This window comes from Octopus bimaculoides, chromosome 11, assembly GCF_046866305.1.
Source record: "Octopus bimaculoides isolate indiv1 chromosome 11, ASM4686630v1, whole genome shotgun sequence".
Taxonomy (NCBI): domain Eukaryota; kingdom Metazoa; phylum Mollusca; class Cephalopoda; order Octopoda; family Octopodidae; genus Octopus; species Octopus bimaculoides.
The window spans coordinates 1329975-1347198 of NC_142938.1; the positions used below are offsets into that span (position 1 = coordinate 1329975).

Genomic DNA, 17224 nt, shown 5'->3' on the forward strand with positions numbered 1-17224 from the left:
AGGAATGCGTTATGCACGTAATAAGTTCCTGCAGTCCTTTGGCACAGAAGGATTAAAGATGCAGACACGATTGTCTGACCAAAGCTCTTCACTGAGACATATTACGGCAATGAGGCTTTAAAGTAGAAAGGGAATGGTATGAGTCATCAACGAGAAGGTATAAAGAAGAACGGATGCTTTTATGGGATTTTAATGTAGAGACTGAATGTCGAACTTCATGCAAGACCACCAGGTATTATGGCTTTGACCAAAAGGAAAAAAGAGAGCACCATTATAGATGTGGTTGTGTGTGAGGACATGAATGTAGCGATCAAAGAACAGGAGAAAATAGGGGGAAAAAACAGGATATGGCTAGGGGAATACGGAGACTATGGATGGTTTCCACAAAAGTAATCCTAATTATTATAGGTACCTGGATACCGTCACCAAATGACTTGGCAGTACGATTATTGAGATTGGTGTAACTATTAGAGTTGCGTTAATCCAGAAATCTGTTTTTTTCTTGGGGAACAGCAGATATAACCTCTATGAAGGGCATTGATTCCGAATGTAAAATAATAATAATAATAATAATGATAATAATAATAATAATAATAATAATAATAATTACTAAAGGCATAAAACCTGAAGAAACCCGTTTAATATCGAACTAAAGCACTTCCCAGATAAACGAAAACGACCACTTTTTATAAGAAAGTAAAGTGGTAATTATCGACCAGCTAATATGGGAGCTCAGGATACCTTAATTTTTCAAATTCCAGATATACTCGGAGAACATCGTAGGGTTTCTTCAGTCTTTATACCTGAATGAAAAAGGGTGCTTGTTGTAAGTAGATTATTGGCATTGAGGTGTATAACGCATTTGGTGCACTCTCCTGTTGTAAAAGAGGATGTTTCCCTGTACTATGGTCTATTGAGTAATGGATTTTTGTCACAAATGGGACATGAAGGCCTCGATAGCTGCGACGGTAAGCTTCCAGGCGAGATAACTCTTAGTCTGCTCAAAGTGGGAAAAGTCTCTCAACAAGGATACCATACAATGACTCACTTTCTTCAGCGCCAAGCTTTTTCGGTCATAAACTCGGGAACTGAACTGCTGTCCACTGTTCAGAGAGAGAGAGAGAGAGAGAGAGAGAGAGAGAGAGAGAGAGAGAGAGAGAGAGAGAGAGAGAGAGATCACAAAATATTAGTCATTGTAGGATATAATCATTTACGCGTTGGATGTTGTTGTTGTTGTTGAGATCACAAGGGACCTTTACCCCCAAAATTGTCTCTTTCCTCTGCCCTTCATTGCAATGAAGACATAACACCCGTGGAAAGGTCCCTGACAAGTGACGTGGCTAATGTCGCGGATATAGTTGGCGCCCTTCGTGGCAAGGATTTTCCAGGTTTATTCATATGGTGTACATGACACTAGTTATTCATACATACATGCAAACATGCATACATATATACATACATGCATACATACATACATGCATATACAATCCGTATGTATGTATGCGTGTATTTATGTACATACATACGTATGTATTTAGGTATGTATGTCATTGTTCAGTTTTATTTCAAGATTTTTCGCCAATAGAGAAAAAGCCAGTTTCTAACCTAGATCCAAGGCCCCTTCATTGGAATTTCAACATCAACAACAGGGTATTTTTGTTTGTTTGTATGTATGTATGTATGTATGTATGTATGTATGTATGTATGTATGTATGTGTGTGTGTGTGTATGTATGTATGTATGTGCAGATTTGAATGTTTTGCTTTATGTATGTATATAGTTGCATATCTAGATATGCTCATATATATTTAAATGATAATATATATATACATGTATATATTTGCATATATATATATATATATATATATATATATATATATATATATATATATATATATATATATATATATATATATATATATTTCTAAGTATCTGAATGTATCTCTCTCTTCCCCCATTCTCACTTCTCTCTTTTTATATAATATTATATTATATTATGTTTTATATATATATATATATATATATATATATATATATATACAGACTTACACACATACATACATACATTTACGCGCGCGCACACGCATACACACACAAACACACACACACACATACATGATATAGAACGGTCGATGTCAGCAATCTTTCCTTTCTTTCAACCAATGGCTATTAACACTGTTTTAGACTCAACCAATGAAATTTCAAGAACAAAAGCTGCAGACGATTTCTCTTTTTTAAAACCAAACTTCGCTGATATAGATGCAAATACGCCTCATTAGAACATCAATCAACGAACTCGCCGTGTGGGAAGACTGAACTTACACAATGAACGACGACAGATGGACCTACCGAGTCATTCTCCGAGTTTTTGGTAAGATAGATTTTAGCTCTCAGGTTTGCCACATAATTATATGCAGTCTGTCGTGATAGTCTGGCATTCATCTCCATACTTGTCGGTGTGTTTGTCTTTTTAATCCACCTGTCGGCATGGACATAACTACACGTTTTTGCCTCCCCATTCACTCCTTCCCCTTTCTCTCTCTCTCTCTCTCTCTCTCTCTCTCTCTCTCTCTCATCATATATATATATATATATATATATATATATATATATATATATATATATATATATATGGGTGCGAATTAATATTTGTATAAATATTTATATGTTAATATTTAACACATACACACATATACATACATGTATATGTACGTATGTATGTATGTATATATGTAGGTGGGTGGTGTGCATATGTGTGTGTGTGTATATCTATATACACACACAATGTAGTAATTTACTGTCATCTTTGGTGATATAAAAATATCTTTGTGCAAGCGTATACATATACGTGCATGTCTATGTTCGTGGAGAAACACACACACACGTGTGTGTGTGTGTGTGTGTGTGTGTGTGTGTGTGTGTGTGTGTGTGTGTGTGTGTGTAAATATTTTCTATTCATTTTACCCTTCTTTCTGCATATGACTTGTGTCTCCTTTACAGAAGAGTAGGTGGAACAATTGCTGTATTGATGACGTCTATTGAGGCAGAAACACGTACTTATAACTATCGCCTTGTCTTTAGATAATCAGACTGTCTTTTCCTTAATGGTGTATCAATTTGGGAGAATTCTTGATTTAAAAAAAAATATTATCTTTTCTCCACATCTGGAGTTCGTACTAATTGCCTTTAAGTGATTGGTCTGCTCATTCTAGAAGCGGAGGTGATTTTTAAAAATCAAGAATTTGTCTTGTAAGTTATTTAATATACTTTTATTTATCGTATGTTGTTCAAATACACGTCACACCGGTCACTCTTATCTCATTTTTTCCTTTGTATATGTAAGCTTATATTTATATGCATGAGAGCACACACACACACACACACACACACACACACACACACACACACACACACACACACACACACACACACATTCACACACAAATGATGGAAAATGAAACGAACGATGTTCTTTATTTAAAAATCACTACAATTGTTTCAATACATTTTAAAATTCGTAGTACGTTGGTAAGATGTTGCGATATTATCATCATTCATTTTACGTTCTGAGTTTAAATTCCGCCGAGGTCGACTTTGCCTTTCATCGTTTCAGAGTCGAGAAAATAAGTACCAGTTAAGTACTGGGGGTCGATGTAATCGACTTACTCCGCCCGCTAATTTGCTGGCCTTGTGCCAAAATTCGAAATCATTATCATTCAATCAAGGCATAAAATACGCCTCCTCAGGTGATTGTTCAAATAATTCCTTTAAATTCTAGTGCCATTTCACTCTATCTCCAGAGATGATGTCTTTGATGCCAAAGGACTTAACTCTTAACTTCCCCTGCTCCATTCGTTTCATTATCTTTTTCACTGCAACCGCAAACCGGATCTGTCTATTCACCTCCAGAAATAGAGAACAGTCGCCGTATTTCATTTCCATAGCGGAATCCTCTGAGGAGGTGCGGAACCGATTGGTAAGATCGGCCGTAATGGATATATAATACTTCGATTAATATGTCCATTCTATTGATAGATAGACGGGTACATTTTTTTCTGAATAATGGACTCTTAGAAAGCTTAAACACACACACACACACACACACACACACACACACACACACATATATATATATATATACATATACATACATGTACATATATGCATTTATGTATGTAGGTGTGTGCGAAGCAGGAGAGAAATAAAGTAAAAAAGCGTGAGTAGGAGAGGGGAAGGAGGAAAGGAAGAAAGAAAGAAAGAAAGAAAGAAAGAAAGAAAGAAAGAAAGAAAGAACCATTTGATGTGATTTAGTCGATATAAAGGGACTTAAAATATTGTTTAGACTGGGAAACGGTACTGGAGTATGATTGGACACACACGTATGTGTGTATGTATATATGTGTCTATTTATACATCGATTTTTATGTATGTATGCATATAAATATATATGTATATGCGTGTGTGTGTATATATATATATGTATATATATATATTTGGCTGGTGTACTTGTTTGTCAAGTGTCTTAATATGAAGCTGTCCATGGAAAGTGAATCAATTGCATTGTGGAATCGTGGAAGAGTCAGGGCTTTGGTTAACACGCCCAGGCACACACTTTCATACACATACACACGCATCCATTCGTACCTACCTGCCTACCTGTATAGCTACATACGCACATACATACATACATACATACACACGTAGATACGTAAATATATACATACATATATACATACACATACACACATATATATACATATATATATGTACGTATGTATATATATATATATATATATATATATATATATATATATATATATATATATATATATATATATATATATATATATATGTATGTATATATATATATATGTATATATATATATATATATATATGTATATATATAATTATTTATATAATGTATGTATATATATATATATATATATATATAGACATATATACATCCGTCCATCATACAAATATACTTACACGCACACCTGCATACACATCCCAAAACGCAACATACACATCCAGATATGTATGGATGCTCCTATCTACAATGTCAACTCACAACCGCCCCACTCATTCAGTAACTAATCGTTATGACACCAGGGGGCGGCAGGAAGTTTGGACAAAGGGTAAATATTAAAGATATTTGCGGGCAACTTCCAAAGAAGACTGTAGGGACTAAAGTGGATTAGTTGGAATTAGAACTCTAATCCTCTCAAATGGAAACCTTTCGTTGTTTAGGTGTGTTTGTTAACTCGATAGTGTTCGGCAATCAAACGGCGATGTAGGAAACAGTGTTGAAATGTGTTTCAGGTGTGTTTACTCAAAGATAGCGCCATGACAGAAGAGGGCGGGCGGGGGATTAAGTGTGTGTGTGTGTGTGTGTGTGTGTGTGTGTGTGTGTTCAGGCGGGATTATACCAATATTTATCGGACGAGAGGGAGATTTAAGAGAGGGTCGATAAAAGTGACACAGGACCCTGCAGGATTATAGAACCGTGGACTGTTGAGCTGGGTTCATATTGAGCCAAGGTCGACTTGGGAACATTCCTCACGGAATCGACCGCGTCTTCCTGCGTGTGTTTGTGTTGCTGTTGTTGCTTGACCCCGGCTCGATATTGATCGTGCAACTCTATGACCAAAGACTTTCCGGATATGACCACCCCATCTATTTAGTTATTAGGGATGTCTCCCTAATTTGGTGATGTGATTTGAGGTAAACTGAAAATTTGAGGTAAATGGAAAATCTCTCTCGCTCCAGGCCAAATTGAGCAGATTCATGATCAGACATAGTCCAACCATAGCCATCCCATTTGTTGGGCAAGTGGTGGGGTCAGTACTGGATTAATCATTAAGCAAAAGAAGGGAAGGAAGGGGGGCACCACAGAAATGGTAAATAGTTTACGGCACAAAAGAAATCACTTTAAACTTGCTAAAATAATATTCGGGATGCCTTTATCTCTACTAAGTATAGATGCAGATGTGTTACCAAAGATGAATTTTGAGGATCTGATCAAAGACTTTGCAATTCATGTATATATGCATACATATATATATATATATGTATGCACATATATATATATATATATATATATATATATATATATATATATATATATATATATATATATATATATATATATATATATATATATATATATATATATATGCATATTTATATATGTATATTTTTGTTTTCTATTTCAGTGTTTATAATCATTATGACTACCACAACAACGGGAATAGCAAAATCACCATCACCACCATCATCGTCATCATCATCATTAACATCAACAGCATCAAGACCATTAGTAAACACAACGTGTGGTGGCGATCATGCCCGCACCATACTCAAATGTCTCAGTCTCATTCGGACAATCTTTAGCAGCGATGACCTCTTCTGGTTCGGTAAGATCTATTCCTCGTTGTGTCCGTCTTACAAGACCAAAGTGGACATTTCCTGCTATAAAGACCCAGTGACCACCACCACTACCATCCAGAAAAAGAACAACAATGACGACAGCCTCTTAACTTTGCTGTTTCAGCCGGGCGAATTCAACGTCAAGCGATTTGACCGCTATTTGAACGTCTCCTACCGATCTCCACAAGGTAATACCGTTTCCACCCCATTCTGCACCTCGCTCCTCCCACAATAAGCCTGTTGCCAGGTTAACCCTATCCATTATTATTATTATTATTATTATTATTATTATTATTATTATTATTATTATTATTATTATTATTATTATTATTTGCCAACTGATTGGCCGTTTAACCAATTAACTAACCAAGACTTGGTGTAGGGAAGGATGTCATTAATGAAGTAGCGAATGGCAACGAAAGGACTTTAAGCAAATGTATCTGATTGACCAAAAGATTAATTCAAACAATTAATTAGTTAAATGGTTACCCAACTGACAAATAGAACCAGTGCGTGTGTTTATCATTGGCCTAATGACCCTCCCGAAATGCAGCAGAATATGTTTCAACACACGAGTTCACCAAATGCAAAACTGTTGTATTATTTTCCAGGGCAGTACAAAGCCTGTGCCAATAGATACAAGATCGACGCATATCCCTATTTAGAGGTGAACCCTTCAGCAGCCACGTGGTTGACCCCTTGGCAGATGAGAAAGATACCAGATGTTCACTGGATTCAATTTAATTCAGACCCACAACACTACACCCTTATGTTTTACGACAGCAGCAACAGCAACGTGAAAGGCCTCTACACCAACATCCTGGAGAACAAACTCACCTTTTCCACGGTAGGCTTTTGTTTTTGGTGTTGGTGGTGGCAGTAATAATAACCTTCTTCTTCTTCTTCTTCTTCTTCTTCTTCTTCTTCTTCTTCTTCTTCTTCTTCTTCTTCTTCTTCTTCTTCTTCTTCTTCTTCTTCTCCTCTTCCTCCTCCTCCTCCTTCTCCTCATTTCTTTTTTGGTAACTATTTAATGGTTTTAATAATTACATATAACATGTTATTAATATGACACATATGCAATATAAAACCACATTAAAACACAAACATGAACGAAGAAAGTAAAAAAAATATTATTAATTATTATTGAGGCAGCGGACTGGCAGGATCGGTAGCGCGTCGAACAAAATGTCCCCACAGCATCGCTTGACAACCGATGCTGGTGTGTTTACGTCCTCATAACTTAGCGGTTCGGCAAAAGAGACGGATAGAATAAGTACCAGGCTTACAAAGAATAAATCCTAGGGTCGATTTGCTCGACTAAAGTTGGTGCTGCAGCATGGCCACAGTCAGACGACCGAAACAAGTAAAAGAATAAAATAATATATATATATATATATATATATATATATATATATATATATATATATGTATGTATGTACATATATATGTGTGCGTATGTATGTACACACATACATACACACGCGCGCACACACACACACACACACAGACACATACCTACAGCAGTATTAGTTGCAGTGGTTCACACCTAACAATAGACGCTCCTTAATAAATAGCTACGGGCAAATACCATTACATAAGGGTATCTGTTACAGCCTCAGTCCACCCGATTTTAAAGATTCCGCTTAATCTAAACATTACTTCCTCCAACCCTCACCCCTTTCCTCATCCCACTCCCCGTCTTTCACTCTACCCCTCCCCCCGTATTACCTCAGCATTTGTTTAATTAACTGGTTTCTATATATTTCGGCAGACCTCAGCATCTGCTCGCAAAATCACAAAACCATCTCAGATGGTGGGGGGAGTGAGTGTACATTCTTCATTTAAAGTAACAAAACTTATTTACTCAGCGGTTCCATCAGCTGAGTAAATCAACAGCCGAGTATGGCTGAATCTGCTCATTGTAGTAAATATCAAACCTCTAATTAAAAATACATCTGTGGTGACATTAATTAGGCAATGACTAAATGATTTTAATCCTTTTTCTGTAAGTAGAGGGAGACAACTATGGACAGGTTTCAGTGTTATTATATCTCTTCATTTCTTTGTATTTGACGAAATAGAGATGAGGAAACTTCTGAATTTGTATATTGGAAGCAGAAAGGATGGCCATGGCTGGAATGAACTTCGTTTATAAGTCTGCTCAATCAGAGTCAACAACAACAACCACAACGGCAGCAACTAGAACAACGGCAACAATCACTTAAAACAGTTTCTGGTGGAAGGACCAAAAAAGAATTATCTGTTGTTACGGTTTCGGATCTGGCATAGGTGAATTCAAAAATACCATATTCGGTGTCATAAACTATTATTGGTAATTAGAATTAAACGAATTATTGATAATTCCAGTAAGACAATTAGTTATTAAACAGTAATTGTTAAACAATAACGTGTCTATTCATTCTCAATACATTGTGGAGTCTTCGAACGTGAATATCTGATCGCTGTTGGATTGCCTAATCGGAGAACACCTCCTCCCTTTATACAATATGATTTCATGACACACGCCATTCACCAGTTCACCAGTGTAAAGGAACTTTCAGACGCTGCGACGTTTCGACCTCATTTTGTGTCTCCTTAGTCAAAACTATTCTGCCGGACCAATGAACCTCGCAAGTGTATAAGCACTTGTTTATAGGACAGTGCTGATGTCTGCCAAACAGTAAATAATTCGTGTGATGCATGCAGAACAGTGAAAATCCGAATAATAGCGTATCTCGTCACCCTTAATTCGTTTTGGCTGAGTATTTGTCAAAATCCATTTGCAAAAATCTTATTTTTCATTAAACCATCCTATTTTTATATTTTTGTTTATCCCTGATCTACTTTGATTGAAGAAACCTAGGCTCAGAGAGTCCCCAGCCATTACTAGCATCATTTTCTCACTATTTCTTTTTAAATTTGAAGATGTATTTAATCTATTTAAGACTACTTTATCCAATGCGTCCTTCATTTTTTAAAGACAACTGAATGTAATTGTATATATATTTGGTTGGTCTTTCTAGCAGGTTCAGCGATCACAAAGAGCTTTATTCGTTAGACAAACAGGCCAACAAAATATGTGTCCGTTTTTCTTTTTTTTTTTTTTAAAAAGTAACCTGAGACACCCATTGAACCCAAATTCCTCGGTAGGAATAAAAACTGTGTTCAATAAATGTTTTAAAAAGCTAAACAAAACTTCTATTCCATGTCAGAAAATTATTTTATTTCAGACAAACATTATTTACAAAATTTCTGCGTAAAACTTAAGTCCACTCATTCTCCCGGATACAAAGATTCTAAGTAACATTAGATAGTCGTTAGCCCCAGGACACGCACAAAATTCTTTTCGTCCTCCATTTCTGAATTTTGATGTTTTTTTCAAAAAGCTTCCTGTTTACACTTTGAAGATTTCTTGTATTTCTTCAAACAAACAGATTTGCCAATGTGGATGTGATTCTTATATAGCCTTCGGATTATCTATCTATCTATCTATCTATCTATCTATCTATCTATCTATCTATCTATCTATCTATCTATACAAACACACTGCATGTATGTATCTGTAATATTACATATATGTTTATATACTACACACACACACACACACTACACCATGCACATATACAACATACATCCACACACACAAATATGTACGTGATTATAAATTTTAATGCAACTCCAACATCAAACACTCACGCAAACGTGTTCAGACGTAAATCACATTTTCTTTTGCTCCCAAAACAAGTATGATGTTGTCAGCATTATGTCTTTTCACAGGAAGTGATACGTTATGAAGCCCCCATGAACTTCCGGAACTTCTCCTCTCCGTTCCTTATTTTGTTATTTCTACAAGAATATACAGTAGACATATCTACAGAATGGCGAAGGAGATTCCTGAAGCCAGTCTATCGATTTCTTGGCGATTTCACCCGTGAATATAATCTGGATGGTAAGGTATACACCAAGTTGTACTTGGAAAAATCTTTCCGCTACGTTTGTTTCTTCTTCCACTTCTCCCTGTGCTCTCCAATTTCCGTTTTATCTGCTTCTTTCTGTCATTGTGTGTATGTGTGTGTGTGTGTGTGTTTGTTGGTGTACACACACATACGCACACACACACACGCACACACACACACGCACACACACACACAAGATTTAAGATATGAGACACAGAAAATGGAATTCACTGGTCTCTTATTCAGAACCACTACGATCGTTTCGATCATCATGCTCCTGTACCTTACAGGTGAGATGCTATGCAATCAATTGTCATGCATTATATGTGCAGATGCATCTCCTCAGGTAACTTTTCAAAAAGTATCCCGTTGTTTCTTGCTGTTTCGCTTATTTCTATAACAAAACATTTTGGTTTGTGTAACGTGTCTCCACATTGAAATCGGAGTCTTTCATTCTATATGTGTAATTTAATAAATACAGAAGTTGTGGTTGATCTACTTCAAGTTTCATGAGAGAAAAGTACAGTATTTGTCCACGCTTATGTAAAGCGTATCATCTGTAATCCTTTAAACTTCTGAAGCTTATAAGTCTCAATAATTGCTCGATCACACCCCATACAACCCCCCTTTGAACATGGCCGAATATTCCGCCTTTCAAATTCGAAATTTGAAGTAGTTCACCCATAACTTCTCTAATTATTAAATGATTTATATAGTCTTGCTGAATTGAGTACTGTTTTCTGATCTTATCCACAAAGTAACTTGCCGACTCGGTCAAAAAGAGATGTTGCACTAAATTATATTGCATTGTGTAGCGCGGTTATGATGACCAATGCAGGCCATCAGTGGTTATTTTGGACTTTAATGTTTAATTTACGACCTATCAACTGGTCGAGTGGCCAACGGTCCGAGTTCTGTTCAGTGCTGTTTCCCACGGCCAAAGCTCTTAAATTAGTTAACGGCTACAATTTACTTGGCACCAGAGTGACATTGTAAAGGTGACGGATTTTTCGTTAGTTTTTATACAAATGTTCAAGTCTTCTCACAAACTGCGAACCTGGTGGAGGTGTTATCAATGATACTTCTATTTCAATTCTGCTCAAACCCGCTCAAACACCCATGGGAATTAGAATGATTAAATTAATTCTTATACTTCCGTGAGTTATTATTTTCATTGGTTCATTCACTCGTTCTTTCTCTCTCGTTATCTCAAGGCCCCGTCGCTGTCAACTGGGCCCTAGTGACAACAGACCTTTATGCAACAGAACAAAACCGCATTTCCAATATCGTAGACAACTGTCCACACTACATCGCTACAGGTAAGTAAAACCGAATATATATGTATATATATATATATATATATATATATATATATATATATATATATATATATATATATATATATATATATATATATATATATATATATATATATAATGAAAGCAATGAACATAAAAATAATGAAGGCAACACGGGAGGGGGACAAAAATTCAACAAATGTTATATTAGTTTAAAGCTTACAAGGAGGGAAAAGAGCCTTGACGTTTCAACAGTTGGTCCTTCTTCAAAATATAGAAGATAAGTAAATGAGATTGAAAAAGAATAAATGGTTGGAGAATAAATACATACATACGTACGTACATACGTTGAAATTCCTATGAAGGAGCTTTGGATCTTGGTTAGAAACCGGCTCTTTCTCTATTGGCAAAAAATCTTGAATTAAAATTGAATAATGAAAGAAACGGAGTGAGGGAGTGTGAAAGAGAGAGAGAGGGGTGTATGTGTGAAATTTACTGCTTCTATCCGACATTTCACCTTCACATTAATGGAATCAGTTCTTGGTGTTAGACTTACTCTTACTCCAACCATTTAGCATTTCTAGTTTGTATACGAAGTACACACAGCATTATAGAAACTGCAGAAGCTTTAATGACTTCTATATATTTTTGTTTGTCACATTTTCTTCTACCTGACTATAAAAGTGTTTGAACTATTTTTTTGTTTCTTACATTTCTTATTCCATAATTTCCCACGTGATGGCAGCACTTGCAAAACACGAACGAACATTTATCCCGCCTAATTTACACCTGTACGTCGGTCTTTACGTTTCCTTTACCTCTGAAAGTATTACCTATCAATCTTGCTGCAATGAGTACAAATCCAAGTATGTATATATTTATTATTATTATTATTATTTTGCTTTGGTTTTATTCCTGGTAGGATTTATATGGGTAACGGGTTACTCCATGTAACCTTAGGTACACACAAGTTTTCGGCAGCCTTTCAAGTGCTTAGAACCCTCCTGAAACAAACTTTCCTCAAGAAACAAGCTTTCTCTAGGAGCCCTACTGGGCTTTCTATTTCAATCTCCTTCAGTCATTTGTCTATATCTTGGCATACTGTTGATTATTATTATTATTATTATTATTATTATTATTATTATTATTATTATTATTATTGTTATTATTATTCGCCTCTCGCTCCCGCCACCCTCCCTCGATCGGGCAGGCAAGGCAGTTTTCCTTTGCCTGCTGGCTGTGGCGAAAGAAGTTGTTTAGTGGACAAGGCTGAAAGGCATGAGGACAGATATATTCTTCACATTAACTTCTTCAAGTTTCACTTGAAAAAGAAATTGAGAGTGGAGAGGGAAGTGTTGCCCTCGAGTGAGTTTATTGAGAGGTGGGTGAAAGTTACGGAAATGACAAGGGTGGATGGTACCTCTCTAAGTGTTGACCTGTGAGTCGGAGAGAAGGAATTGGAGAGTGCAGTTGCCCCTGGGGTTTCAGGGAAATCTCGGACAGTGGAGTTCCACGATTATCCCTAGAGGCGTTCCTGTATCAGGATGGCCACATCTCTATCATCCTCCCTCCCCCCTTTTTTTTTACCTTTGTATGCTATGCATATGTCCCTTCTTTTCCAGTCTATACCGTGTATACTCTACTTTTTATTTTTTTATCATTTCATTATTTTATGTAAACCCCACACTTTATGTTGTTTTCAGTGCTACAGTCGTTTACTTGAATCCTCTGGCAAATGGAACGGCAAAGGCGGTTGATACCCGGTCTGGTGTCCAGCCGAACGCTACAATTAGCTTTGTGCCTTTTGACCAACACCAAATGGAAGAATTTCGCCGTAAGTAGTTTGTCTCTTCATAATTACACATATAGTAGAATCTCATAATACGTATAACAAATTGATTAACTTCGAGTAACTGAGAATTGATAGACAAAATCTACCCCCAAGAAATGTTTAAGATCTAAAAACTAACAAATCAAGGGATATAACTCGAATAAGATCAGTTACTTGAAATTTTTGGACAATATAGATAATCCATATTGGAGTGGAACTGATCTTTAAACCCACCTGATGACAGCAACCGACATTTTCCGATATTATTATACATCGTCAGCAAAAGATAATCCACTCAATTAGCAAAGCTACAAGGGATCGAGATACACACACACGTACATGATTTCTCTGCTGCACCCGGGGTATTGTTACACGTAGAATCATTTTACCGGGATATATTTGCTTCAGTAGTTTTAAATGTTTATAGTTCTGAAGTATATGTGCTGATTGGTTTCGGTCGAATTTTTTTTTGTCATCAAAGAACCAAAATTTGCCAAGTTCGTGAATGCTTTTAAGTTTGTTAAGTAAACATTTGGTCAGTATCAAACAGCTTTCTTGTCTTTCCATACATGAACTGGCATCTGTTCATTATACTAGACTTGTATCGAATGCCTTCGTACACTATATTGTCCACGCCGACACCGAATACTTTTTGGAGAAGATCTTCATTGATTTTCCGGGATCGATAATATTCTGAGCCCTTTGGATGATTCGCGGAGTCATTATAATATCCGAACGTTAAGAAAGTCTTTTCTGTCTTTGATATATTTAAAGATCTTGTAACATTTAGAAAGTTGGTAATTTCTAAATCACTGTCTTCCGCACATATAGCAGCAATGACTGCTTCGCTTTTCATTTCTTGTGTTTGCATTTTATCTGCCATGGGGAATTTGAGAAGAAATAAATAGAAAAATCTTTTAACTGGCTTCAAGTCTCCCCAAATACCCCTTGCGCTCTATGTGTGTGTGTGTGTGTGTGTGTGTGTGTGTGTATCTCTTCTTTACGTTCTTTCAGTGATTAGCCATGTACTAAAGGATTATTTCTTCATTTTTCAGATTCTCTTTTCACGCTTGTTATGGTTGACCCAGACATCCCAGAGGTCTACCACTCGTTGGGTAACTCTACCTACCCACTTATCCATTGGATGACCATTAATATCATTGGCAAGGAGTTGTCGACTGGTGAGGAGGTACACTCTTATATAGGTCCTCTTCCACCTGACGAAAACCCTCATTTCTATTATTTCATTCTATTGAAGCAACCACGGAGATTGACAAAAGAAGACCTGGAAGGGTTTTATTCAGACTGTGGGGAGGCGCTTAAAGGAAGGTAAGGCCAATGTCATTTAGAAAGTGCGTGTGTGTGTGGAAGCGTGCGTGTGTTTTACAAAATGGTAAGATTTAGTATCTTGTGATGTTAGGTCCTTTTATGATCTGATTAAAAAATCTTAGAGAGTCAATAAAAATCTTTTCGAATGACTGATTTTGTACCAATATTAGAAATCATTCTCAATAACAAAAAAGTAACAGTTAAAGGCAATAAATTAGGAGGGGCAGCTAATCAGCTGAAGTGATGCAAAAAGATATTACGATCGACATATTTGTAGCTAAAAATGACACGTGATCATTTGTTCGATCTGAAAGTTACGTTGTCGGAGTGATGGTGAGTACGTCCAGACACAAAGGCACATAAGCCAGTCGATGGGTCCGGGTGGCGGAAAGATAACGTAGGGACAGAGCCATAATTAGGTGTTCGATAGACAGTGGAAGCGGGGTACTATTTAATTCCAGGTAGATGTATGTATGTGGTTTCCACTAACGCCTTGTTCAAATATTTGGGTGTAGTGGTGAACTGGAGATCGTGGACTTTAATGTCCATTTCGACGGCCTGCCGTGTATTTTAGCAGAGAAAATGGAATGTTGCAACAAACGGCAACAGAAGCTGAGATATTGTCGGTGGTGAGTGGTTGTGTGAGGTACAAATCGATCGGTTTGGATCGTCTGCTTTCCAAGCCTTAAAGATATACGCCATACTTGTTCCCACCTTTTTTGAAGGATGTCTATCTCACAGGAAACAGACTAGAATGCATGTCTTATCCCATGACTGCCGTGCCTGGCTCCAGTTTTATCTGATCAGATAGAAACGTTTCTTCTTTCGCTTATTGAGCAAGGAATGCGTTCCGTTGATCTAAACGGTAAAAAACGTTGACTTTTGCGAGGAACCTTTTCCTATAGTTTGTCTTTTTGACGGAACCGCAGGTAAAGGCACAATCTGCAACTTGCGGCAAAAATTACGTTGGTGAATAAAAAAAAAACACAATAAAAATAGCCGAAACACTTTATAATGCTTAATTTGAGGAGATCGAATGTCAGGTTAGTAAATTCACCATTAGTTTCACAAAGCAACACTTCCTCTGCCGAGTTTTCCGTTTACCATTGAACTGCTTTCATCTTCTGTCTTTAGATGCCTGTTTCGTATGAGGCAGTTCGTGCAAGCTAAAGATCTGGTGTTTGCTGGTGCCACGTGGATGGCCAGTGAAAACGACAAGTATGTGAGAGCGGTGTATCTTAGGCAAGGAAGCCCACCCGACCAAGTATGTAAACAGTCCAAATATTATCAACCAGGTTGCCTCGATTCAAGTGAGGCGGTGAGACCCACCTCAGGCTGTGGAATAATTTTTGTTTTGTACTATTTCGTTCTTTTATTGATAACGGTTGTAGCTTGTTAAATGTGCATGTTGGCATCTGCATTATATTTAGATATATATTTGCCATTTGACTCACAGAAACATGCACATAGTTTACATATATATATATCTATACAAAAATGTATACCTGAATAAAATATGTCTGTATATTACATATATAAAAAAGTGTGTGTGGTGTGTGTGTGTGTGTGTGTGTGTGAATGTTTAAATGTGAGTATGTATGTTTATGAAAACGTGTTTGAGCCAAGAGAAGACTGAAAGCGCTGAATACCCAGAACATTGAATGTTGAAATGTTAGGTGCAAATAGGAAAACCAGCTTTAAAAACATTTGTGGTTTTAAAACAAGTTTTATCGGAAGAACTTACTGTAATATATGCATTTCATGTTATTATGCCACGCCAGAATAACTATTCTAGAATAAAAACGGTACTTTTAAGATGAAGACTATTTAAAAAAATATTTGTTCTTTTTATCATGGGCCTTCTCAAGCACAGCATATCGCCAAAGGTCTTGGTTACTTTGCTGTGTATATAAATATAATCCTCATTAGTTTTGAGAGGAAAACACTAATACAATAATCCCTTCGCCATATCACACACTCAGTACATCCTGGATTTTTCTGGCTAATACATCTAAATTTATGGGGTGGCGAGCTGGAAGAATTGTCAGCACAATGGGTGAAAAGCTTAGCAGTATTTCCAGCTCACCACCCTAATAATAATAATAATAATAATAATAATAATATTGATTAAAAAAAAAGAAATTAGAGAAATGATAATTAGAAGAATAATTGGAATTTTCAGAAATTTTATTGAATTTAAATACAGTAAATATTAACAGGGTATGAAAATATACTATCATTTATCACCATGATCCTTGATATCAGATAATACCTGATAATATACATATTTTCATTGATACAATATCATACGATATCTGATAAACACAATTTTCATGACAATGTCCTCACTACCATAAATCATGTATGTAATTTATACACA

The 17224-nt window shown here is 36.3% G+C and overlaps 1 protein-coding gene across 1 annotated transcript; it reads left to right on the forward strand.

The window, feature by feature from the left end:
* Positions 1-2242: 2242 nt before the first annotated feature.
* LOC106882534 (uncharacterized protein C56G2.4) lies at positions 2243-16680 on the forward strand. The gene is made up of 9 exons (XM_089360637.1): positions 2243-2371; positions 6217-6618; positions 7042-7277; positions 10208-10379; positions 11601-11705; positions 12430-12550; positions 13388-13518; positions 14571-14844; positions 15979-16680. The coding sequence occupies exons 1-9, from the start codon at positions 2326-2328 to the stop codon at positions 16241-16243; spliced, it is 1752 nt and encodes a 583-aa protein (XP_089216763.1). The 5' UTR covers positions 2243-2325; the 3' UTR covers positions 16244-16680.
* The last annotated feature ends 544 nt before the right edge of the window (positions 16681-17224 follow it).